The following is a 27,126-nucleotide window of genomic DNA, read 5'->3' on the forward strand; positions in this document are numbered from 1 at the left end:
TGAATGAATGAATAATGGATCCATTGTATGTGTTCATAGACAAGTGCTATATAAATCTAATCCATTATTATTATATTTAATTTACAGATCATGTAGATGTTCATCAAAGCTCAGAGTAAAGTAATCTGTCAAAACAGAGAAAACTGAAGAAACAGTGACTTTTTAAGCAAAATATATCATTAACTTAACATGTAAACAAGTGTCTACAACCACTGACATTTGTTACCCTGACCCCCAGAGGGGGATTGTTTTTGGTTCGGTTTCTTTGTTTGTTAACACTCTAGCAGCAAATCTATTGGTTAAATTCACACCTAATTGGGTTTATAGATTGCCAATGACCCAGATGTCATTACATTTTGGGAAAAGTAGGTCAAAGTTTTAATTTTTTATGAATTTGTTTTAAATCTTTTTTTTCTCTCATTTTTCAATAGGTGAAATTTCAAATGTCTATTAAAATATCTTTTTTTTTTTTCAATTTAGTTCAAACTTGGCACATATATAGAGGCAACTGATATGCTGACATCAGCACATGCATAGACATGATGACATCAGCTGGATCGATGCCAAAATGAGCTACACTATGTGCGAGGGGAGGGGTTTGTTGTGCCTGGCACCACTTGTTAAGTTCTTTGTTAAGTTCTTAGGTCATATCTGAAGCCACTGAAATGTTGTGGAACAGCATTTTACCTGAATTATTTACATGCATTAATAGGATTAGTGGTTCAAAAGTTATTAAGCATTTTATATCCGAAGATGCTTTTGGCTGTTTCAGGTCTATGAGGGTTAAAGTTTAGACTCAATCTTGAGGATCAGGCCTTTAAAAGATTAATTTCAATGATATGATGATGTTTCAACCTTTATTATTAACAGTCCTTTAAAGACATTTTCATCACTTTAATCCCATAACCCACTTGAGGTTTGTATACTGTATACATTAAAATGACATTTTTATGTCATTTGTTATTGTTTGTATACAAACATTTGGTACAAAGATGGAATTTTTATTTTACAGTTTTACAGTTTACTGGCAGTTCATGTTCAGCTCAGCCTGAAACTAGTCAGGGACGAAGATTTGATACTCTGAGACTATGATTTATTCATCATCATCGTCGTCGTCATCTTCATCGTCATCATCATCGTCATCATCGTCGTCAGTTTCCTCATCACCATTGTCATCATCATCGTCATCATCGTCATCATCGTCATCATCATCATCTGCGTCCTCGTCATCATCATCATCATCATCATCATCATTGTCATCATCATCTTCATCATCATCATCATCCTCAGTGTTAACTTTGCCTGAGAGCACATCTTCGATCCAGTCTTCCAGTTCCTGTGCGGTGGGCAGGTCCTCTTCATCGTCCATCTCCATCCACACGCTGTCGGCCTGTTCACAGACGTACAGAGATCAGACGGTTTGAAGAAAACCTCAACATGACATTCATACACGGTCTGTCAGACATGTTATCTGTTGTAAACTCACATCCGTAACATTGACGACTCCGATCTGAGGTCTGAACAGGTCCACTTTGAAGGTCTTCTCCCAGTAAGGGATGAGCTGTGAAATGATTGAATAAGATAATGCATAATATCAATAGGTTTATTTGGTGTTTTAGTGACACTTTACATTACAGAGTGCATATTCACCATTGACTAACTGCTTATCATGCATATTAGTAGCATCTTAATCAATAAGTATTGTCAATCCTTCTGCAATAAAACACAAATCTTGTGTTAATTGTATCCAAATAACTCTAAAATAATATTTGTATCCCAGGTTAAGTTTTTCATTCTAAAGTGAGGCTTTGACTGTTTGACACTTTTTTTTTAATTTTGTTGTACATGTTTCATGTTACAATGACAATAAATGACTATTCTATTCTATTCTATTCTATTCTATTCTATTCTATTCTATTCTATTCTATTTCTTTTAGCTAATTCACAATTTTGGAAATTTAGGAGGCTCTAATTACAAAGACTGAATATTACATTCTGTCTGTATACATTGTTTTTACTTTGTGATTGTGATTCCTTTTATTATTTCATTCAATATCTTTGTCATTTAGTATTTAACTGTTATTTTGATTCTCATGCATTTCTGTCTCATATCTTGTGTTTTTTATCATCTTGTTCCCAATTTTTTCCATTTTCTGTTGTTAATTTACTTTCTGAGTTTCTCATTTCTGGTTTGAGTGTCAAAGCACACTGTAAACAGCTGCTGCATGAATGTTCTTCCAACCCTGTTATCATTATGAGTCTGTCTTCACTGCTGTATAATCACCTGAAAATTAGAATGTTTTTTTTTTGTTTGTTTTGTTTTTTTGTTTGTTACTTTATGCCTTAATAGAGTCCTGCATGTTATGCTGTCACTGTGCTGGCCCAAATTTTCTCCCCTTTTTTACATGTTTTTCCAAAGTTAATATCCCCTTTAATTAAATAGTTATGAATGGATAAAATATGCACTAGCACACATGAGATAATGGTGAATATATGGTTTAATGTTAACCTGCAGCTTCGTCGTTAGATGTTACGAAATATTTCACTATCCACTTTCAATTAAGAGTTACTGTTTTTGATCACTATTAAGAAGTTACTACATACAGTTTAGTGTTTTGGTTTCAGGACTTCACACTTTGAGGACCAGTTCCCTAGAATGGGCTCCTGAGTTAAATAAATGGAACAATTCCTTATTAACGTAATCAGAAACACTTATCCTTCACCTCTGAAAAAGGTCTGTGGCCTTAGTGGTCGGCATACTGAATATGTTCATGTAGAAAATAAGGGAAAAATCTGGTGACTAATATTCTATACTTATTCTTATAAACAGCAATGAATATGTGACCTCAAAATAAAGTGTCATCAGTGTTGAATTACTTCATTCCTTGTCTTAAATGTAGCGTTATGGCTCACCAGGGGGAAGTCATCGGGGTCAATCCAAACGATGCTGAGGTCTGGTAGGTGAGTGTTGTCTCGAGCCACCTCCTTCAGGATTTCTAAGAACTCATAGCCATCTGGAAGGAAGCATTATCATGTACCATCTGGATGCAAAAGTTACCACTTACCAATTCTTTCAAAACAGGGCTGCCTAATCTTAATCCCTTAGACAACGTATAACATGTTCTCACCAGGGTCCTCCTCCTCCGCAAAAGCTACAATGTGGATGCCCTCAATATCATCTTCCTGGGTAGAAAGAAGTGAAAATGAACTTAATGTAAATGTCCAACAGGGAAAGTTATCTTTTTTGCCAAGCAATGTGCACTCACCCAGGTCTCGAACATATCCTCCGCACGGAGCTTTCTCAGAGTTGGTCTAAAGGCACAAAGAAAAAAAAACAAAACAAAACAGTGAGCTGTGTGTTTGCATGTCAACTCCATGGATCAGTATGTATGCATGCATAGACCTTAAGATATCCTCCTTTCATGGAGTCATGCAATACCTATGTGATGCAAATCCTGCAGGGTTGCACTTTGTTTACCGTCTGTGTTCAGTTATGAATTCCACCAGCTCCTCCTCAGAGTGTGGCTTGCCTGGGATGGTGACAGGCTCCTCCATGAAGGGCTCATAGAAATCCACTTCGTTTACCTTCAGAGTCAGCTCCTTGGCCACCTGGAGAAACAAAGACATATCACTTTATTCAACAGCACAGTTTCACCTCTATCCATATGTATTTGCTTGATTATTTGCATATTTATTACTTACAGATTTCTCAAATGTGGCAAAGAACTTAATGTAAGGCTGGAACTGCTCTGCAGCCTCTTTGAATGCTTCATAGTCTGAGAATTAAACAGCAACAAAGAAATGTATAAAACAAAGTGTTATTAGACTAACATCCTGTAAAATACAAATACAACATCCAGGGTCAATGCTCTTTTCTCTTAAAATAGCCACTGACACATGTTTCTGTTTCCTTTAGCAGATGTGACATTTGCACATCAGGGAGCAGAAATAGCTGAACTTTGACCTCTGCTCCCACAGTTGGTGAGATGGGATGTAGCTGTAGCTCATCAGCATAAGTGAACTAGTAGACTCAGTTCTTCTACAGCACATGAGAAGAGACCAGGCAGTGACAGCTGTGGGTGTAGTTGAGGTAAAAATGGATCTGTAAATCCATGGAGATGAGGGAGTTAAAAAGCCCTCATGTCATAATAAAGGGCATGAGCTCCATCACAGACCTGTCTATCATAACTAAATGAGATACTGACAGTGTACTGAGTCATCTTCACATGTGCATTTTAATATCTCCATCACACTTACGCTCTGAGTCTTCACTCTTAAAATAACCAACAAGGCGGATATCTTCCTCCATCCTGTCAAAGGCTCTAAGCTCCAGAGCATTGTCTATCAGTTCGACAGGCTCCTCCATCAACTGGAGAAACACACACAGAGGGCAGGAGTGGAGGGTTATAGGGCAAGTTAACCATGAAGCTGATGGTGTCAGCAGCTGAGAATCTGCCCTTAAATCTACTCACATCCAGTAAGAACTCCACCAGAGTGTTTGCAGAGAGAAGGCCGTCAAACTCGATCACCCGATCATCCTTAAAAACATACACACTGCCCTCCTCATCCAGACCTTTGAAGGAAGAGAATCAAAACTCAAACTTGGCACATGGAAATCAGAGGTAATGTGCTAAATATAGATCTTAATAACATTTTCAGTGCTCAAGAAGTGTCAAAGGACATACATGGTTACTCACCCAGTTTTTTTGGCCACTTTCATGTCTTTGTGGGAGTCAACCATTCCAAATCCAATGTCCTTGTCTTCCAAGACCTGAGCTGCAAGCTGCAGGCAAAGACAAAAGCTAATTATAGACTATACAGTAGAAAAGACATGCTTTGAAAAGATGGAAAGCAATGACACATGACAGTTACCATGGGAATAAAAAAAAAACAAAAAACAGTGAGTGCACTTATTAAAGCATGTTGCAAATATACCAAGAGCATATGAATATACTTTACATAACTGAATCTAAAACATTACATATTCTCATAATTCACTTAAACAATGTCTCTATATGTCTTGGCTGTATGACTCAGATGCCTTACAGACACTGTTACATAATCACGCAGACTGCTTTATTCTAAATATAACCAAGGCCACAGTCTATACCACTGGTCTGGCCATAGTTCAGTGTTGTACAGTAGGTACTCTAATGTCACAAATGATCTTCCAGAAAAACGTTTAATACAATTTCTTATAATGAGCTCTTACATAGGAATGAAATCACCTGAAGATGCAGATATTTCTAAATGTTATCCACAGGGCTGTAAATACTCTCCAGTGTACAGTACACAGTGAGAATCCTTTACAGGTTTATCTTTGTACCTGGTCACAGGACTGTTTGCAGTAATGCTATGTAATATCAGGGCTCCACGTCTGGCTCAGATTACCCTGTACAGACCAGAGAGCAGATCGCCCTTTGCCATGTGTAACACGAGATGGAGCACAGTGCATATGACTGTATGGGATGAAAACAGAAATTCCACGGCAGCTACATGCATGACCTTGACTGCACAATATATTCAAAGAGTCTTATTTTTGGTCTGACAAGGTCTCCTAAAACAGGCTGAGGAGGCGGCAAGTATGTCCTTCACATGTTAATTTCAAAGGCATGAGCTTTTGGCCTATTTCTGCCAGCAGAGAAAAAAAAGACTATTACATTTCCTAAGTAAAGGAGTGCTTTACAGAATGCATCTTATTAGATACTGTGCAATGGAAGAAAGTGTGCATGCCTGTGCATTTACCCACAATACAAATCAAATCATTGGTATATGGAGTTTAAACATGGACAGTGGACTATCTGAGCAATAACATGGAGTTACTGTGGAGAACTCTCAATCTTAATATGTCTCTGGATAAATGAAGATTTGGTGTCCTCTCTCTTATAACATGAAGCCTGTCTCGACTTAGTCTCTTTTCTACTTCAGTGACTCTTTTGGTCTATCCCTCCCCTTTAATCTGACACTGCACATACCCTGTGAATGCCTCCAGTTTTGGCATTTTAATCTTCTTCATACTTTACCTCCAAAACCAACTCTGTCATCTGGTGTTGCTTTTGTAGCTCCTTGGTGTCTGGTATGGGTTTATGATAGAACAGGCAAAGCATGCTGTACTTCTTAATGGCTTTCTTGTAGTTCTTGTCATCTATGTCAAGAACGCGGTCTTTTCCATCATACTGAGGGAATTCCAAGCCGTTCTCAGCTGGGGTCACTGGCACCAGGCTCAGGCAGGGAAGTAGGAACAACCACAGGGAAAGCATGGTCCACCACTCACCCTTAAAAGTCAAAGTATGGTTGAAGTTCACGGAAATCAGGCTGTTCAGAAAGAGTAAGTTAATGTAAACAATTCAGCAAGCTGGTTGGTCAGTGGAGGTTCTCAGATGTCCTAAGATGTCCACAAAGATCCAGCTTTTGAAAGCATCTTCTGGACAAAACGTGTCTTTCTCCCACTGCAGTCCTCCCTCACGCCTTCTCTCTAGCAGAAACAAAGGAGGAACAGCAGTACTGTCAAACTTGTAAAGTACTGGAGGATAGATACCATACATAGCAGCCCTGCTCTCCCCTACGCTTGCAGGACAAGCCCATTTTTAGGAGACCAGTTGTTTGAATGCTATAAATAGACAAGCAAGTGAGAAAGAAGATAGCAGAGGACAACATGGGGCTTTAACAGTGAGGTATGATATGTTCGCGCAGCGGTGTTTCTTTGAGGGATTTTGTGATGTGGAGGTGAGTGTTGAGCCCTGGGGATTTGAGGGTTTTTTTGTTGTTGTTTTTTTTTTTTTTGGGGGGGGGGGTCATACCTGGGATGACCAGAAGCAAAGTGGACACTGCGTTGGCTACTGTAGAAGAGAATGGAAAAATGGCAGGATATTTCAAGTAACCACTCAGGAGACAGTTTGCAGGTGTGCACTGAGCTGCTAGAATAATGTCTGTAGCAGTGATTGTTCTGCAGATGTGGTCCCATGAGTCCCAAGCAAAAGATCTGACATCAGGTGTCTGCTGTAATGCATTTATTTCCTGTTTGAGACGTGACACAAATGGAAAATGCCCTTATCAACAGCAGACAGGCGTCAAATAGTTCTCCTTTTTTGCTCTTCATAAACCATTACACAGACGAAATTATCTTTTATTCTGCTGTGTAATCTTTCCTTACACTCTTGTTTCTCTCATGATAAAGTAGCAGCAGCTGCACATCTTTTTTAGTCCTATTTAACTCCTGTCTACCAGGACAGTTTGGAGAGGAGTCTCTGCTGCCATCTGCGGGTCGATTGGATATGTGCCCATGTGTGAAAGGATAAAGATATCTGACAAATAATAACAAAAAGTCCAACAAAACAATAAAATTACAAATAATTCTATAAGTAAGTCTCTCTTTTTTAATTTTACATTTTAATTTAATTTGTTTATTGTTTATATTTGTTTTTTGTTTTGTTTTTGTTTTTGTTTTTTTACAATTTAATCCTTAACTATTAACTAGTTTTCCGGCAGCTTCCAGATGATATTTTACTCTACATTTAACCCTCTAAACCCTAGGCCTAAAATGGCCTGCCTGGACTTTTTTTTCTCATTTTGACTAACTAAAAGGTTAGAAAATATGCTGTGAATAAAACTGTTTGCCCATTTTTTCAGAGCACTTTTTTCCAGATCTTTCAAATTCTAGCAATTTTTTACAGTTTACTGCATGTTATAATACTGCTAAAACAGCATATTCTCAGGCTTCTAGTACAGGCATGAGTGAAATTACTGTAATGATCCAATAAAGCCTATAAAGCACAATGTCTAAGGTTTCAGAAACAGTTGGAATTTTTCCAGTTGCACAAACAGTGAAAGAGTTACAGCCATCCAAACTGCATATGCACAGGGTGTGTCAGCGAGTGAAAATCTGGTATTTTCCTGTATTTAATTTACTAATCATGGAGATGTTCAAAAAGCTCAAACTAAATTCAAAGGTTATTACACCACAAAAAAAAAAGAAGAATAAGTGACATTCAGAAAAGTAAAAACAAGCATCTACAGCCATTTTCATTTGTCAGACTTCATGGGTTTTACTGGTGAATCAATGCTCCAGAAGATGAAAGTGTTTCAATGTTCACTGCAGAACCTCTGAACATCTAAACTGGTGGTATCTGATGCTGCTAAAAAGATGAAAAACTGCATTTTACCTGAATTATTTAAATGTATTGACTGGATTTGAGATTCAAACGTTATTAAATATTTTAGGCCAGTAGATGCTTTTGGCCATTAGATTTTTAGGTCTTTGAAGATTAGAAGCCTTTATATTTACATGAAAACCATATTAAGTCCAATAAACATAGCCTGACATGTTTTAGCTTCATTAGCTGACTGTTCACATACAACACACTGTTCAAAGCATGATCAACACATTGGAGTTTATTAGGTTTATTATGAACATGCAATATTTTGTGTTTTAATTGTTCAAAATGAGTGCCTGGGGGTGTTCTTTAATTATTATTTTTTTAAAATATAAAATTATGTTACAGTCAGCTGTAACACCTTAATCCATAAAGACCCAGCACTACATCTGTGGCAGTTCCCAAATTATTTTTTCTCTATATTTAACCTTTCTGAAGTAATTTATCACCCTTTATTGTAATTTTATCCATTGTATTTTGCGTGTGGGGGGTGGTTTCGGTGGAAAAACTGGTATCTTCCCATATTTAATTCAATGATCATGTAGATGTTCATAAAAGCTCAGATTAACGTTGAGGGTTATTATATCAGAAACAGAGAAAATTGAAGAAAACATGACTTTCAAAGCAAAACATATCATTAACTTAACATAAACCAAGCATGTCCATCTACTGTCATTGATCCAACTCTATGGGTTTTACTGGTGAATCAATGTTGTAGAAGATGGAGGTGTTTCCATGTGCACTACGGAGCCTCTGAACGTCCAAATGGGTCATATCTGAAGACCATGAAAAGACAACAAACTGTATTTTACACCAATTATTTCCATGTATTGATAGGATTAGTGGATCAACAGGTATTAAACAGTTTACATCAGTAGATTGTTTTGGTCGATGGATGTTTGGGTCTTTATGGGTTAATACAACATGGTATTACTTGCTGCAGAATGTAGTGTGTATAAAAGGAGGAAACACAGACAAAAGAAAATGCTTGAAACCACAGTCTTAACACATTACTGACTTCACTGAACCCATCATAGAACTAAACCACAAGTGGGTGCAAAGAATATTGATGTCATTTTATTATTTTGAACACGTTTCAATAAAAAGTTTATCTTTTTTTTTTTAAGAGTTGCACCTGCAGTTGCTGCTGTTTCATCTTATAAGTCGTGTTTGCACTATTTAGCTGCAAAGTTAGCAAAGACGTCACCCTGCTGTATCTGAGCGGTCCAGTCCTCCTTGATGTACTGGTGGTAGGGGTCATTGGAGTGCTCCCTCCGCTTGGATTTGACCGTGCTAACTAGAATGGCCACAACAATAAAGGCAAACATGCCAATCATCACAGCCAGATACCAGATGACATTCTTGAAGTTCTCCTCTGCCAGAGTCTTGTCCAAAGCGTTTGCTGCAGCTGTCACATTATGCCTCCAGTTGTCCAGGTACTGACCCAAAGCACTGGTCAGGGATTTCTCCAGGTGAAAGGTCAGGTTGGACCAGTCAGCTGCAGTTATCTAGTAGAGGTGAGAGAAAACCAAAGACTTCATGGAAGGGTTTTACAACTAATTCTGCCTGTATGAAAAACACATCTTCATGCAAACACAGCTGGGAACAAAAGAACACTTCATTTGTCTTGTCTTTGTTTGACAAGATTATTAGATGAGAAACAAATCCGCAGAAAGGCTGTTGTCACAAGAAGAAAAATGCCAAAGAAGCTTTCAAATCTGATGTCAGAATGATTCCAGCATGTCAGGATTTTGATGCATAAGCCAGTATATGGCCATTAACATGCATATCACATACAGGGTGGGGAAGCAAAATTTACAATGAACATTTAGTTGTTTTTTCTCAGCAGGCACTACGCCAATTGTTTTGAAACCAAACATATATTGATGTCATAATCATACCTAACACTATTATCCATACCTTTTCAGAAACTTTTGCCCATATGAGTAATCAGGAAAGCAAACGTCAAAGAGTGTGTGATTTGCTGAATGCACTCGTCACACCAAAGGAGATTTCAAAAATAGTTGGAGTGTCCATAAAGACTGTTTATAATGGAAAGAAGAGAATGACTATGAGCAAAACTATTACGAGAAAGTCTGGAAGATCCTATTAAAGAAGAATGGGAGAAGTTGTCACCCGAATATTTGAGGAACACTTGCGCAAGTTTCAGGAAGCGTGTGAAGGCAGTTATTGAGAAAGAAGGAGGACACATAGAATAAAAACATTTTCTATTATGTCAGTTTTCTTGTGGCAAATAAATTCTCATGACTTTCAATAAACTAATTGGTCATACACTGTCTTTCAATCCCTGCCTCAAAATATTGTAAATTTTGCTTCCCCACCCTGTAGTTCTATCAATTCTAAATGATCAAAATTCAGATGCTTGTAACATGAGCAAGAATTGGCCCAAGATGATGCAAAGGTGAAAGCTTGAATTTTCATTGGACCTCAGATTGGAGAACTCATTGGTGATCCAAGATTGCCTTCAAAACTCTCTAGAAATATCAGCTTGGTTGTCGTTTGTAAACACTGCAAAACTCAAAACCTTACCAAGTGTGTTTTTGTCATTTCTGGTCAAAATATCTCATCACACTTAAAAAAAAGACATAATCACCTAAAGAGTAATGATATAAGAACTTATTTTTAGACAATAGATCTGGAAAATCTTATTTCAAGAAATCTTACCAAGATAATTTTCACTCGTTCCATTGGCAGATTTTTTTTGCTTAATTCAAGATTTTTTTTTTCTTTGATTCAAGCAAAAAATCTGCCAATGGAACAAGCGAAAATTATCTTGGTAAGATTTCTTGAAATAAGATTTTCAAGATCTATTGTCTAAAAATAAGAACTTATATCTCACTGAAAAGTTACTCTTTATGTGATTATGTCTTATTTTAAGTGTGATAAGATATTTTGACTAGAAATGAGAAAAATACACTTGGTAAGATTTTGATTTTTTGCAGTGAAAGTGTTGCCATTTTTTAGGAAACCATAGAGCTCCAGATTATGATGAACTATTCAAAGACATGACAATAGCATATGAACAGATTGGGTTGTAGAACATCATTAAATATTCATTTCCTCCACTCACACCTTGATTTTTTTCCATTCAGATTTGGTAATATGAGTGATGATTGTAGCCTGGGAATGGAGTTACCACAAAGGACACAATTACTGGGATCTTGCAGCAAAATACTATCATCACTGAGGACAATTTACAATAGTGGACTTCTTATATATAATTCACTTCTTTTGGCAACAGCTCTAACAAAAAAGAATATCATATCAACAAGCCTCCACGAAGTACTTTCAGAATCAATATAGAATTCCTTCAGAAGTGTGCTGTAAAGAAATATAACAAAATACTCTAAAATGAAATATAGCAGAAATATGGAAGCAGACTCCAGCTATGCACAGGAACAAAACAAAGAAAGAGCAAAGTTAATCATTAACCTTCTAAATAACCATGAAATGTCAAATGCATAAGTTTTACAGGCAATTTCACACTTTCACTTTATGGGCAATTTCATTTTGGACACCCTGGCGATTAGCTACATGTACAGGCCGTAAACACAGGCAACTAGTTTATCACATATTTGCTTCTTTTACATGCTCACATACCTCAAAACCTGTCATGCAAGAGAATTTCTGATTTCAAATTTGGAATCATCTGTTTCTCCTCCAGTAGCTGATGAAACATTTTGGAGTTATTATCATGCACAAACTATATTTTATGGTACCTTCATTATATTTAGACTTTTTACTGTATTTCTATCTCTCGACACATGTAAACCACACTTGTGTTAAATAATGGTGATGTTTACATGGCTGCTCCCTCCTCCACCTCAACACATCTTAATGCCATTTGATACACAGTACTGCATTTCGCCACAGGTTATAGTTTCAGTCATTGCATGTTATAGATAGTATACATCACAGGAGTCAAACATATGGCCCGGGGGCCAAATCCGGCCCGCCAGAGGATCCAATCTGGCCTGTAGGATGGATTTTTGAAATATAAAAATTACACTGAAGATATTAACAATCGAGGATGTCAAAATCATTTTAATTCAGATTCCACATACAGACCAATTTAGATATTAAGTGGGTCAGACCAATAAAATAGTATCATATTAAACCTATAAATAATGAAAACAGCAAATTTTATCTTTGTTTTAGTGTAAAAAAGTAAAATTACATGAAAATGTTTATATTAAAAAACTGTTATTTTACAAAAAATGTGAAAAACCGGAAATGTCTTAAGATAAGTGGATGCAATTTTGCCAATATTCTGCCTGTTATTAAATGTTTCGTGCATTTGTAATTGTAGTGTAAGTTGTAATACACACAGAATATTGTTAAAATTGTACTTGTTTTTCTTAAGACATTTCCAGTTATTCATGTTATTCAGATTTTTTGTAGATGCTAATGTTATCATAATTTCATTTTACTTTTTCCACTGTTATTGTTTTACTGGTCCGGCCCACTTGAGATCATATTTGGCTGAATGTGGTCCCTGAACTAAAATGAGTTTGACACCTCTGGTATACATGTTTACCTGTAGGAAAAGCCTGGTTACTGCGACTAATCATGACAATTAAACAAAACACAATGTCAGGTCATAGGACATTTTAACATTAGCTGAACTTCTTGTTTCCACTGATGCTGTATATCAAAATAAAAATAACTAAAAAAAAAAACAAACACTACATTACAACATGAGTATTTATGAGGCTGTACTTATATAGATGTCACACGTGTAAATGTTTTTCTTAATTCTGAAAATATATAATGCAGTTTGTTCATTTGTCCATGTTTTAATATATGATATTTTATGTTATTTTGTTACACAGATACTCATGAGCTCTATTTAAAGGATTAAATAAACACATATAAAAACCAACAGAAAAATACAATCATAACTCTGAACTCAAAGATAATATACCTAAAATTGTCTGTACTGAACCAACCTGTTTCCAAGCTTCTGAAGGCCGCATCTTTTAACTGGTCAGCAAATTAACACGCCGTGCAGAAAGTACAGAACGAAACAGAGAGTATGGCACGTTTTAGTAACCAGCAAAGTCATCATCTGTTCTTTAAAAGGAACACAGTCAACCACTGCTCATATTTTATTTACTTTTTTAATCTTGTTTGCTGGAGGAATAGCGGTGAGAGGTAAAGGCAGTGGTGGCTGACCTTGAATATGTTTCCTTATGAAATATTTTCCTTTCCTGATAAAGAGCTGGAAGTTGGTACAACCTACCGCACTCACAAGTACGTACACATACAAACACTTATTTCCTAAATGAGATGCATGGAGTACAGAGATGTGATATTTACACATTTACAAGGGCTGTTCAATAAGTTCATGGCCTCACCCAGAACAGAACAACACAGACTGATAATTTATATTTTATTTTTCAACATAATCTCCATTTACAGCAATGCACTTGGTCCATCGATGTTCAAGCATCACTATCCCATCACAAAAGAATGTAACATCCTGTATTATAACCAGTATTTCTGGGTGAGGCCATGAACTTATTGAACAGCCCTCGTATGGTTGGAGAGGGTGTGTACATTTACCTGTAATTCCTAATTTTCCCCACAGAGAGGAGCCCAACACAAGGGAAAGTGACCTGCTCACTTCATGACAGGTTCTCTCCAGATGGTGGTGTATTGCAACACACTTAGAGTACATGCACTTTCATCACATAGTAAAATATGTGAATGATTTATCATATTAACATCGTTTTCCTCCCAGTTGCTTTTTGGTTAAGTTTGATTTGTGCTTTTGGGAGGTATTAGTTTCAATCATAGACCAGTCATAAAAGATCCACTGTCTTGCTCAAGGACACTTCAGCGTGGTATTTGATTGCTGACAAGAATGCTTGAAACCACATCTTTGATAAGAGAGACGGCACTTTGTCCCACTCCAACTATTTTTTATCATTTATGTTTTGCTTTCCAGTGTCAGAAGCTGGAATCTGTGCTGACTTTCTGGTCTGTAAAATAAAATGAACTTAAAATAGAGAAAAACTGTGAAAAGAAAAAAGTGCTTCTGAAAACTTTCAGAGTTTCCACTAAATACTAATGCTAGATAGCTAGACGGACGGACGGACGGACGGACGGATGGATAGATAGATAGATAGATAGATAGATAGATAGATAGATAGATAGATAGATAGATAGATAGATAGATAGATAGATAGATAGATAGATAGATAGATAGATAGATAGATAGATAGATAGATTGATTGATTGATTGATTGATTGATTGATTTACTTTATTAATACCCAAAGGGAAATTCAAAGGATCACCGCTCCACAGAAACCTTCATTACCACATCAACAATACATACATACATACATAATAAATAAAAATAAATACAGAGTGATGCTAATGCTAATACTAAGATAATACTAGACTAAATATGAGAGACTATAAAATTATTTTATAATAAAGGAAAAAACTAAAGAGAAATGGAGCTGATAAGGTGGGAAACTTCCATACTCTAAAATGATAAATGGAAAGATGACAGAAGTAGAACAGGTAGAAAGCAGAATGACAGAAATGCCCTGATTTTGGCGTTATGGCATGAATATTGTCTAAATCAGAGGTCTGCACGTACAGCTCCTGAACCAGATGTAACTTCTCTCCAGTGGCAACTTTCTCAAAAAAACTAAAGGAAATTTTTTTAACATTTCAACATTTTGTTATAGCGTTGTTGTAGGCCTAAAGTAATTCTTCTCTTGTGCAACTATTAGACTGTGCAGCAAATACACAGAATAAAGACATTTTAAAAATAAATGTGGGTCATAGGCTACATTAGTGCATGGTGACTTTTTTTTTTTTTTTAATGCCAACCTCAAGAGCACAAACTCACTAGCCCTGCAACTGCATTTCATTTCATCTTTAGTCTGTTTCTAAGTCAACCTACACATGCCAGCATGCACTTCACTTTCGAAAGCATTTTCTTTATCACCACACCAAAGTTAAAGTAAGGTATAGAACTGGTGTAAAATTTAGAGGGAGTTCATTTATTTATTTGGGTTTTTTTTTCTTTTTTCTTTTTTCTTGAAGCTCCAGAGAGATTTCTCTTTCAGGTCAAAAATAACTCTTTGGATTGTAAAACTTGCAGAGTCTTGGTCTAAACAGTTTGCTGTAAAAAAGTATCTGCAAACAGTAAACTCAGATTGTCGCTCATGTTAACATGATAAGCTGGTGCCTTCAAAAAAATGTGCAATTGCATCTGCAAACATGATAAAATGAGATATGTGAGGGAAAAAAAAGTTCAAAATCACACATTTTTCTCTTCAGTCTTGGTGCTTGGTATACTATTTCACTTTATAATATGGCAGTGCTCAGTTATTTCACAACCTAATGTTTTATTAAAGACTGTGGAATTACTCTGTTGGCCCAGTGTGATGAAAAGATGTTACAACACTGTGTCTGTGTTGAAATGAACAGACACCAAGGGACCAGAGTATCACTGAAAACAATAGTGATATTGAATAACACTGAGCAGCTCTCTAATCTTTCCCACATTATTTCCACAGAAAGATTGTGCTGAGCAGCAAGATACAGCAGACACAACTTTTACCATGTCAGGGAAAGTGATAAGGGTTGTTTTTTTGTTTTTTTTTTAAGATTTATTTTGTGTTTGTCCTGTTTTTTCTTCTCTAAGTGATAATAGCAACCATCTGGCTATATGAATTAATACATGCTATTGTGTAATAAGTGGGTATTCATAACAGATTTATCAAGCTGATAGTAATTTATTACATGTTTTTTAAGTGTATGAACCTTTTATGAAGTCTAACAACATAGACATTGATAGGTGCATTCCATATTATTTGTCTGATAGAAACTACGCTTTTACAGCATCATATGAAGAAATATTGAGATGCACAGAAATAGCAGCTGCAAAGTACATCAAATAGTGCTATAATACAGCAGCCTCTGAGTGTAGATCAGCTAAGGACAATGAATATATGAGTGAAATATCCAGAGGCTCTTCAACATCATCGCAAGTATGGCTGGATTAAACACGAGGGGTCAAAAACAGACCAGAACAGCAAAAGAAACCCCAAGGCAAGACTGACATATGCAAAAGAGACTGCAGTGCCACTGAAGCTGGTGAACCATAAACCCCTGGTAGACATGTATGTTACATAAACTATGAAATGAAGGTGTATCCAGAGACACGATAGCACTCATGTATTTATGAGCATATGAGTCTAAAAATGCACTTTTACCTTCCATTATAAGGGTTTGTAATTTAACAGAATGTGCATGTGTGTTTGTGGGGTGTTGGGGTCATGTTTTTGGTAAAGTGTCATGACCCCTAATTGATTTCCTGTCTCACATGAGTGCCTGATTATGTAAGCAAGTCAAAACACAGTTGGGTGCTTCGATGAAACTGGGTACATTTTGGTACCTGCCACTTTAGACATATTTCCCCCGAGGATGTACCTAATGAGGACCTCAGATAAATGCAAAAAAATGATACTCTTGCTCTGAGCCATCCCAAAATAAATGAATTTTTAATAAAATATTGGGGCCAAAAATAGGCCAAAAATTAGAACATGAAAAGCTACCTAGGTGTCAGTGCATTTTATCTGGAAAACATAGCTTGAAATGGTCTTATATACCACTATGAATAATGACGCTGTGTTAAATTTGATGATCCTAGTGGTTTTTCTAATCGAGACAAGTGGGTTTTTCATGAATTGGCAGTCTCATTCCAAGTTTTGTATGTAACCAATCGTGTCCACTTGTGTTACATGCAGAACCTGCCCAGTTAAATGCATATAAATCATCAATGATTTTGCAACAGCAGCCATTTTTGTGAAACACTCTACCTTGCATAATTAGTTCGATTCCTAAAATGTACCTGAGAAAATAAAGAGATATTTTTTAAAAAATTACAATTACATACTAGTATGTAATACTAAAATACCAATACATCATTTTTGTGTACTTTTGACAGTGTTACATGCAGATTTTTGTATTAAATATAATGTAAAATAATATAAAAATTCATTTTATCTGAAAAATAGTGTCTCTTTTATCTCAGTAAATGTTTATTTTTAAAATAAACCCAAAGTGCTTCCAAACCTGCTTCATAACATTAGCCTACTTCTGGTTTGAATTTTTAGTCCCCATGTCCAGTTTTGAGGGACCAGTTTCATAGAAGCACCCAGTTGGCCTGGGCAGAAAAGTAATTCACCTTCTCTTAAATACAGATTTACTGAACTGGTAAAAACCTACCATCAGATAATAGTTTTTTGTACAAGTCACATGTTACAGAAATGGGTCATGCAGTACTTTGTTTTTTTATGTGAGTAATCGTTTAATCATTCATATCTCTTGCTACAGAACAGTTGGGACTTCATCAAGAATACAGCAGTACTTTTCCACAAATGCTCATGGGGTTTCTGGTATCAGTTACCACTCCCTTTTTGTGTTACAGGTGATGATCACTATAAGCTTGTATCATCAAGGTAAACATAACCTAGGTTCATGTGAGGTCTTTTACTGTTAGAAATAAACAGGTGGCATATGAGGTTACGTTAGAAATACAGAGTCTAAAATGTCAAACAGAGATAATTCATTCGGGAAAGAAAACGAAAAATGAAATCAAGACAAGTTAACAAGTTAAAGTTAATGTGTGGACATTAATATAAGGTGCATTTTTAGAGCACTACACAAAAAAAAATACAGACACAACAAACACAGAAATGTAACACTATCAACTTTTGACGTGAACCGAACCTGTCTTACATTTTGTTGTTTTAATTATTTATTTACACTTTGAGTTCATAGTCCATCAGTGGAGCATGTCAATAGGGTAATAAAGATTGCTTATCTCTATATTTCTTTCAACCATTGACAGGATTTTTTTCACACAGTTTTTGAAATGTTTTGGATTTTAATAACTGGTTCAACATCCACAGTAAACTAATTATCAGGCCTTTAAAATATCCCAGCTGTTTGTGTCGCCGATGGTAAATGTTATTGCCCCTGTTGTCGTTGGTTTCACACTGAATGAAAGGGAGAGGCCCACACAGGTGTATGCTTCATTAAATCCCATTCATTATGAGGTCGCCCTAGACACTAGCTTGTCCGCTGTTATTGCTAAGGGTGGTAAATATTTCCTTTTGCCATTGAAGCCCTATTCCATGGATTAATGCCAGAATCCCAGGCATGCCGCCGTAGTTTAGTCAGGGCTATGCACAGGGAATGACAGGAATGTACTGCTTGCCATATATTTAAAAGGTCTCACCACATCCCGTAGATGGATTATTCCGATGTCACCATGAATTTGAAAGACATGTTCAAAGTTTCAGAATGTCCACAGATCTTTTGTTCTTTTAAAACAGAGGTCAGAAAAGGCCCAAAACCCATCAGAATTATCAAATGCTTCACACTCTCCATTCCAGTTTTTTCCTGCTTGACCTGTATAGGCATCATTATACTTTACAATGATTGTTTCACAAAAGCAAAATGCTGAGTTCCAATGAAGTTGTCTAAACTTGAGTTCATATCTGATACTTCTGTGGAGATTGGGAGCCAGGTACTTCGAAATGTAGAGTTAGATGTGGCATTTGAACTTCATCTGAGCTCCCTGACAGCGATTATGATAAAAACACCTGAAGTAGATGGTGGTTAATCTTTAAACTGCAGTTTGTTTACTTTGAGTGAAAGCATAAACATGATTGGTGCATTTAAATACCAGTAGTGAATGGCTTGTGCCAACAAAACTTCACGTCATTAGAGGGCAAAGTGACATTAACTCATGCATGTGGTTGGTATTAACAACACACTTACCATTTAGGTTTAGCATCTCCCTTTAAATCTCAGGATGGGTTCGATAGCAAAATCTTTGTGAGCAAACATCCTGCATCTCAGGTTTCAGGTTTGTGTTTATTCAGTCATCATCCACAATACAGAAAATACAAACAATAAGGCTAATTTTAAGTCAACCAACTGTGAATTATCTTAAGACTGAACAGACTTAGGCAGAAGCTAAAAGGGTATACACCTCACCTACATTCAAATGAAAATCAGTTTTAGGCTACAAATCAAAACAGCAAAAATCATTCCTGCTTGTATCCCTTGAAAATATCTTTCCAAACCAGTGTTTTGAAAACTGATAACAAATTGCACATCTTTAAATTTATATTTATGTTATTCTGTAATTTAACCCCAATAACAGAGATACATCTTTTATACATTTAATGACTTTTTGTACAGTAAACATACTAACACCTCTGAAATCACATGTGCTTTTCAGTATCGAAAAGAACTTTTAAAAAGTTATGCACTAAAAATCCATTATAATGATACAGGTGGCAACAATGCAAATAGGTCTGAAGAATTATCAAAGAAAGAAAGAAATCTGGAGATGAGTACAACCTCTTTTCCAAAAGAAATTAAGATACTGTAAAATACAAATAAAAACAGAATACAACTTCCTAAATGTTCATAAATATATCTAATTCACAGTAGAACATAGAAATATATCAAATGTTTAAAATCAAAGTTCATTTTGGATTTGATGGCAGTAGCAAGTGTCTAGAAAAAAGGCTGGGAAGAAGTATTGCTTAAAAAAAAAAAGCTGGTGGGGCAAATTCAGCTAGATTAATAGGCAACAGAAAAACCTAAAAAGAATGCAAAGATTCTCAGAAGCAATGACGGGCAGAGGATGATGGATAATTGTGGAACAAAGTCAGAAAAGGTCTTCAGTGAATCTGGAGAAATCACTGTGTAGAAAAGACAAAGTCGAAAATTGATATTAAATCTCGGATATTAAATCACTCTGGGGCTGCATTAAAACCAGTCATGCTTCTATGATGGAAGTCACTGCTTGGGCTCTGGATTAATGCAAGTAAGTAAGTAAGTCAAGTGTATTCCTACAGCACCTTACACTTCAAGAATTCACAAAGTGCTTCACAGTAAAATCAGAAAAAAGAATACATAGTATAAAACAAAGCTGCACAGTAATGTAGTGTTAGGGCATGTGAACATCTTCCCATTTAAAATGAACTGAAACAAAATGGAAAGCTGTGGTCGGATGAATCAAAATTTGAAACTGATAAAACCTTGGACATCAGGTCGTCCAGACTAAAGATGAGAGGAAACATCCAGTCTGTTATCAGCACTGCATCTCTGATGGTATGGGGCTGCATTAGTGCCTATGGAATGGGCAGCTTGCACATTACAGGCATCACCTGAAGATGCTATTTGTCTGCCCAATGGCGCTAACTAGGATTTTCCCTTGTGTAAAAACAACTTTAACATGACCTATATTACTGAGTCTTCACTTACTGTATGCCCTGTTGGTAGCGTATGATTGTCTTTTAAGGGTGTTCTTTTCTTGCAGTAGATGAATAACTTCATACTCTGAACCAATCCTTCTGCCTCAGGACCAAGAAGTTCTTTGAATGGAATGTTTGAAAGTGCTGAAAGGCTTATACAGGTTTAAAAGCAGCATATGTATATTTCTTTTTTGGGGGAGGTCTTACATATTTCAGCAAGACACTGCTAAACTGTATCTACAGGGTAGGGAAGCAAAATTTACAATGAACATTTAGTTGTTTTTTCTCAGCAGGCACTACGTCAATTGTTTTGAAACCAAACATATATTGATGTCATAATCATACCTAACACTATTATCCATACCTTTTCAGAAACTTTTGTCCATATGAGTAATCAGGAAAGCAAACGTCAAAGAGTGTGTGATTTGCTGAATGCACTCGTCACACCAAAGGAGATTTCAAAAATAGTTGGAGTGTCCATAAAGACTGTTTATAATGGAAAGAAGAGAATGACTATGAGCAAAACTATTACGAGAAAGTCTGGAAGATACTATTAAAGAAGAATGGGAGAAGTTGTCACCCGAATATTTGAGGAACACTTGCGCAAGTTTCAGGAAGCGTGTGAAGGCAGTTATTGAGAAAGAAGGAGGACACATAGAATAAAAACATTTTCTATTATGTCAATTTTCTTGTGGCAAATAAATTCTCATGACTTTCAATAAACTAATTGGTCATACACTGTCTTTCAATCCCTGCCTCAAAATATTGTCAATTTTGCTTCCTCACCCTGTATAACAACAGCATTTGTAGTGGAAAAGTCCAGGTGTTGAACTGACCTGTCTGTGGTCCAGGCCTTTCACCAGGTAAAAACCTTTGGTGCACTATTTAATGAAAAATTAAAAAAAAAAAAAAAAAAGACAAAGGACTGCTGAGTGGGTAGAATCACTCCTCTCCCAAACCTCCACACTGCAAATTATGTGGTTCTTACCAAGATAAAAAAAAAAAACAAAAACGCTTAGTTTTAGAAGTGTTACATAAGTTCTTGTTTTAAGAATTAATTTGTTATTTTAAGTGTTCATACATCTGTAGACATGTTTATTTCTAGATTTAACAATGTTAATTCAAGAAATGTTGTCAAGTAAAATTGTGTTCCTGCATGGACAGATATTTCACTTGAGTACCTTTTCCTCAGATTTGGTGTTTTTATCTTGTTTGTCGACACCCCTTTTTTGCAGTGCATTCCCAGATGTTTATGGGGTTGTAAACACAATAGTAAATACAACAGATATGCTGCCATCAAATTCAGCTTTGCATGTTACATTACATATTTCTTAAATTATAGATTTTCTTGGTTTAAAAAAATTGGTATTTTTTTATGTTCTATTGTGAATAGAATATAATAAAATATCATTGTAGTCTGCTTTTATTTAGATTTTATATAGATTCCCAACTTTTTTGGAATTTTGTTCGTGCGACTGAGGAAGTGAAATGATCTGCTGTTAATATATGTGTGTTTTTTATTTATTTATTTATTTATTTATTTATTTTTTAACAAAAACATTGGTGTTGCACTCCAAAGCCAGCCCAGATAATCAGACGATACACTCCAGCTTAGGGCCACCACTTGTCTGTGTCTCTGTCTTTAACAGCTGTTGAATGCATGAATGGTGCCTTGGATGTGGCCTCTGTCACACACAGATAAAGTGAAATGCATTCTGCCACTTGAGCCTTGAAAACACAATGTACAATGCATGTGTCCCTCCCTTATCGTCCCAAGATTCAGTGTGTCCCTGGATGTAGCTGCTAGATCACAATGCATCATTCCTAAAACAAACACTCAAAACACACCATGTGACTAAAACAAAGAAGAAGCAGTGACAGAAGTGTGTTCAACCTGAAAATACAGTTGTGTATTTGCAGTACAAACATGCATCAGTACAGGAACAGAAACAAACAGTGCAGTGACGGACGTCCCTCTGCACAGCTATCCTAAATGCCAATAGAAGAGGAAAGAAATACAGTAAAGGGATACTTTGACATATTTCATTTCTTGTTCAGAGTGACTTTGGATGGATTTGTATCTTATGGCAGATTTACCACATTTAATTTACTGCACAGTGGGGTTCCCAAACTTTTTCAGCTCAAAACCCAAAGACTAAATTATAATTAGCCTACAACACAATTACATCACTAAGTATAGCCTACTTCTCTGCAGCAACAGAGAAGAACAAATCAGTGAATAAAAATAGAGCTCACTTCCTTTAATTGAATTGGAAAGAGGTGGGAAAACTACTGAAAACAAAAGTAGAGCCACAGTTATGCAAATATGACAAATAAAACTCCTCAGTTAATGTATTTGCTGAAATACTTCTAAGTATCTTCATTAGACCACCCCTTGTGTTCTTCAATTTCTTGTTCATTTTAATGCCTGGTACAACTAAAGGTACATTTGTTTGGACAAATATAATGATAACAACAAAACTAGCTCATAAGGGTTTAATTTAAGAGCTGATATTTTGCCATTTTCCACATTTTCTTGATAATAACCAAAATCACTTAAGTTCTTACATCAACAGTTATGGCATTGTACTGACAAAACAGGGCTTTTAGGCATTCCATGTTTTCTATTCTGTCTGTTTTAGTCACATGATACACACAGGAGTTAGTGCTTGATTGCATAACCATTGTTTTGATGACTTTTGATGGTCTAATAATTTTTTCCGCATATGATATTATTGCTTTTATTTTTAACAAATGCCTGGATGAACGTTTTAATGTAGTTTAACAATGTGGGGTCATTTAAGATACTGTTTGTACCATTGGATATATTAGTGCATCAAAACATATAAAGCCTATGTAATTGAATTGGCTTTGTGTAAAATGTAATGTAAAGTAATTTTAAGTGACAAATTGTTTCTGAGGAATACAAATATTTCTCCAAATGTAATGGACTAGAAGAATAAAGTAGCTTAAAATGGAAATAATGTGGTAATGTACAAGTGTGTCAAATGTATACTTATGTACTGGAGTTGAATTCTTAAATATAATGTTACATTGCACCATGGAATTAGGGAAATTAATGCACACATCAAGTCTTTTATTTATTTATTTATTTATTTATATTAGTTAATTTGGAAGGGACAATGCAAAGAAGTTTATTATTTAGCACAGTTGCTAATTTCCATCCATGTAGGTATAAGTGTTAGGTGTGTAAGTGTAGGAGAGGTTGTAAGAAATAGTTTGACCTCAAACTACCACTACTGTTAGGCAGTTAAAAAGTAACCTCCTCTTTTGGCAGGGTTAACCTCACCTCGCTCCAACTGTATGATTTCAAACATTCCATTCAAAGAACTTCTTGGTCCTGAGGCAGAAGGATTGGTTCAGAGTATGAAGTTATTCATCTACTGCCAGAAAATAACACCCTTAAAAGACAATCACACACTATCAACAGGGCATACAGTAAGTGAAGACTAAGTAATATAGGTCATGTTAAAGTTGCTTTTACACGAGGGGAAATCCTAGTTAGCGCCATTGGGCAGACAAATAGCATCTTATTGTCCACATGGGACACCAATATGTTATTATGCTAGAAAAGCATTATGCACTGCTTTAATATACTGTATGTGTGTGTTTGTAACTGGGTGTATCGGTTACCTGCTTTGGACAGGTCTCAGTGTTTGGGTTGAATATGAAATCCAGTATAACAAATAACAAATACATGCACTGTAGGAAATGTTTTGACAGCTTTCAAGGCACATAGCTTCATTCACCCGATCTAATAATATCATCATCCCATCGATGTGAAGTCATTTGGAGCATTTGTTTCAGGCTATTGTTCACATTTTCAGTGTCCAAAATAGACAATGAACAAAGCATGACCCGAATGCCAGTAGTTTTCCACAAGGACAATATCATTAGTTTCCTCTTGGGAAAAAGGGAGGGTGTGAGTCGGGTGGGGGCTGGTGGAGGAGTAAGCACAATGAGTAAGAGGTGGAATGATGCGTTTTGAGTAGTTTGAACTGAACAACTGTCAAAGCCAATGTGTGTCTTGAAGAAGTGATGTGAAATAACACCTACAGTAGAGATGATAATGCTATTTGATGGAAATCAGGTTGTTTTGGCAGGTGTTGTGTCTAGAATCCTCTATTATGTGACACTTACACTGCATAGAGCACAGGTGTCAAACATGCGGTCTGCGACCTGTCAAAAGTTCCAATCCGGCCCCTGGGATGAATTTGAAAAGTGTAAAAATTCCACAGTCAAGGCTGTAGAATTTATGTTAGTTCAGGTTCCACATACAGACCAATATGATCTACAGTCAAATATTAACAGCAGAATAACCGACAAAAAAGAATGACTCCATATTTTCTTCTCAGTTTGTTGTGAAAAAAAATATTATATTATGCCTATAAATAATGACAACTTCAGATTTTTGTCTTTGTTTTAGTCCAAAAATAACATTAAATGATGAAAATATTTACAATATTTACAAATTATCCTGTAACAATAAAATGTGAATAACTTGAACAAATATGAACAACCTGAAATGTCTAAGGAAAATTAAGCACAATTTGAACTATTTTCTGCCCGTTCCTCAGTATTTAGTGTCTTTGTAGATCTGATCCATAATGCACATGCAGAAATGATAAGTTGAGGCAGAATATTGTTAAAATTGCACTTATTTTTCTTAAGAAATTTCATTCTTTTCAGATTATTCACATCTTTTTTGTTTGGATAGTTTTGTAAAAGTAAATATTTTCATAATTTAATGTGGGTTTTTTTGCACTTAAACAAAGACAAAATTTTGGAGTTGTTATTATTTATAGGTTATTATGCTATTATTTTACTGGTTCGGCCCACTGGAGATCAAATCTAGCTGAATGTGGCCCCTGAACTAAAATGAGTTTGACACCCCTGGCATAGAGTGACTATTGTAAATAGATATAGTTCTCTTTGAGCTGAGGTCACTAAAGGTCAACCACTTGTACTTTCATTAGTCATTATTTAACACTTATAACTGTGTGAATGATTCATAGATTAATCACATTTTCCTGCACAGGTTATTTTCATCATATTATCACATACCGAGCACCTCCTAGAATCAAGGTCTGACAGTTTGCTCTTTAGAGACAAAGAGGGATTTACATTTAATTTTTCACTCACAGAACTGCTGCACTTGTTTATCAGTTTTGCTTTGCTGAGGCACCTGTCGAAAACCTGTCAGAAAAGTAAGTGTGCTGACATACTCTTTATAGCTGCCCACACACTCCTCTGTGGAAAGCGCATGCTACTTTGCGACTTGTTGCTATGGTGAGACATAGGACATCAGTGAGCTGAGTCAGTGGCTAAATAGGGCGACAGATCATGGCCTCTAAACCTGTGACTAAAAGACATGATTAACTGCATAACGTTGATTCTGTCACTCACAAAAAAAAAAAAAAAAAACATGGTGAATTAGTCAACACATTACCTAACCATACTGACTAGTTTTAGCTTTATTGGAGATGTGCCTCCTGTGCATGAATGGATGTATGGAGCTAAACTGATGGAGAGTTGTTTGCCACAGTTTCTGGCTTTTTGGTTTGTTAAATCTCATGCAAAGAAGCCTGGAATTGCTCAATCCTCTTCTGACTCTGAGCAGATTACAGAACTGTGTAGGGGTTTATGTAATCCTGGTCAACATTATCAGAAATCCCCCCAAATTTATAGTACTGAACAGAATATGTTGACTTTCGTAACGCTTTCTCCTGATCATTTTGTAATGCACCAAATTGTTGCATTATGTTGCTAATATTACAGAAAGTGCACTTAATCAGAATAATCACTGCATGGAATGAATTGAACAGAGTCTGCCACTATTCTGGCGTGAATTAAAGTTGTTTCTTAGTTGGCTTAGTCCTCTCATAACTTGGAATCCCATTCTTTTGGAACCAGATCGAATAAAGAATGCTTCTGTGTTGCAATCAATTTCAGCACACTCTAAGTTACCAAATTTCCTTACACGGTATTAAAAACATATTCCAGTATTTCATTTGATAAAATCAGAGCAACAGAGGTCTTAAATTTTATGAGAAATGTGTTGTAACAGTACATGTACCTCCCCCCCCCCATCTACAGCCTTCCCCCTTCAATTTATCAACAAATATCTAAATTTGTTGTCTATTTTCTCTGTTGTCTGTCTGGTAACAAGTGCATTATATTGTCTCGCATCTGTTAACGGTTGCGTTATCTGATCCTGAAGCGTCTGTTAGTCTTGGTCTGTTTAAAAGTATGTAGTGTTGTTTTGTATCTGTAACAGAAGCATTATTTGAATGTCTGTATTCTTTGTTGTATCTTGGTTGTTTTCCATTTGTCAAATGTCACTTGTTTGCAAATAAATAATAAAAAAAAAAAAAAGTGTCGTAACAGATGTTATATAACAAATACATTAGCCAGACAATCTTAAAGAATGAAATAAACACATCTTGTTGTCTCCACAGACACTTTATTTTCAGTCTCTAAAAATAAAATCCATAAAAATAACAATGTATATACTCTCAGAAAGAAAGTTTTAAAGCTCTTTCCCATACAGCAAACATCTTTCATCAATCCACCTTTTTTATGCATGAAATTAATAAACTTGACCCGTCACATTAAGACACTGGCTTTT

At 35.9% G+C, this 27,126-nt stretch overlaps 2 protein-coding genes across 2 annotated transcripts; both read right to left on the reverse strand.

Annotated features, from left to right (window-relative positions):
• Positions 1–843: 843 nt before the first annotated feature.
• Positions 844–6,474, reverse strand: casq2 (calsequestrin 2). The gene is given in 11 exon segments (XM_030124983.1): positions 844–1,390; positions 1,487–1,561; positions 2,914–3,014; positions 3,129–3,183; positions 3,267–3,312; positions 3,479–3,609; positions 3,703–3,776; positions 4,258–4,369; positions 4,473–4,595; positions 4,694–4,783; positions 6,024–6,474. Coding segments are annotated over 11 exon segments (1,341 nt in total). The 5' UTR covers positions 6,261–6,474; the 3' UTR covers positions 844–1,093.
• A 2,743-nt stretch (positions 6,475–9,217) lies between these two features.
• LOC115411971 (potassium voltage-gated channel subfamily E member 2-like) lies at positions 9,218–13,150 on the reverse strand. The gene is made up of 2 exons (XM_030124277.1): positions 13,124–13,150; positions 9,218–9,661 (listed from the first exon to the last, which is right to left on the reverse strand). Exons 1-2 carry the CDS (start codon positions 13,148–13,150, stop codon positions 9,329–9,331), a joined length of 360 nt encoding a protein of 119 aa, XP_029980137.1. The 3' UTR covers positions 9,218–9,328.
• Between the last annotated feature and the right edge of the window lie 13,976 nt (positions 13,151–27,126).

This window comes from Sphaeramia orbicularis, chromosome 21, assembly GCF_902148855.1.
Source record: "Sphaeramia orbicularis chromosome 21, fSphaOr1.1, whole genome shotgun sequence".
NCBI lineage: Eukaryota > Metazoa > Chordata > Actinopteri > Kurtiformes > Apogonidae > Sphaeramia > Sphaeramia orbicularis.

What these genes read in the sequence shown, in the direction of transcription:
- LOC115411971 (XM_030124277.1), bottom strand. Translation starts at nt 13,150, where the DNA reads ATGCGGCCTTCAGAAGCTTGGAAACAG. An exon ending in CTTCAGAAGCTTGGAAACAG is followed by an intron (nt 9,662 to 13,123) that starts GTTGGTTCAGTA and finishes CACCTCTACTAG; the next exon opens with ATAACTGCAGCTGACTGGTC.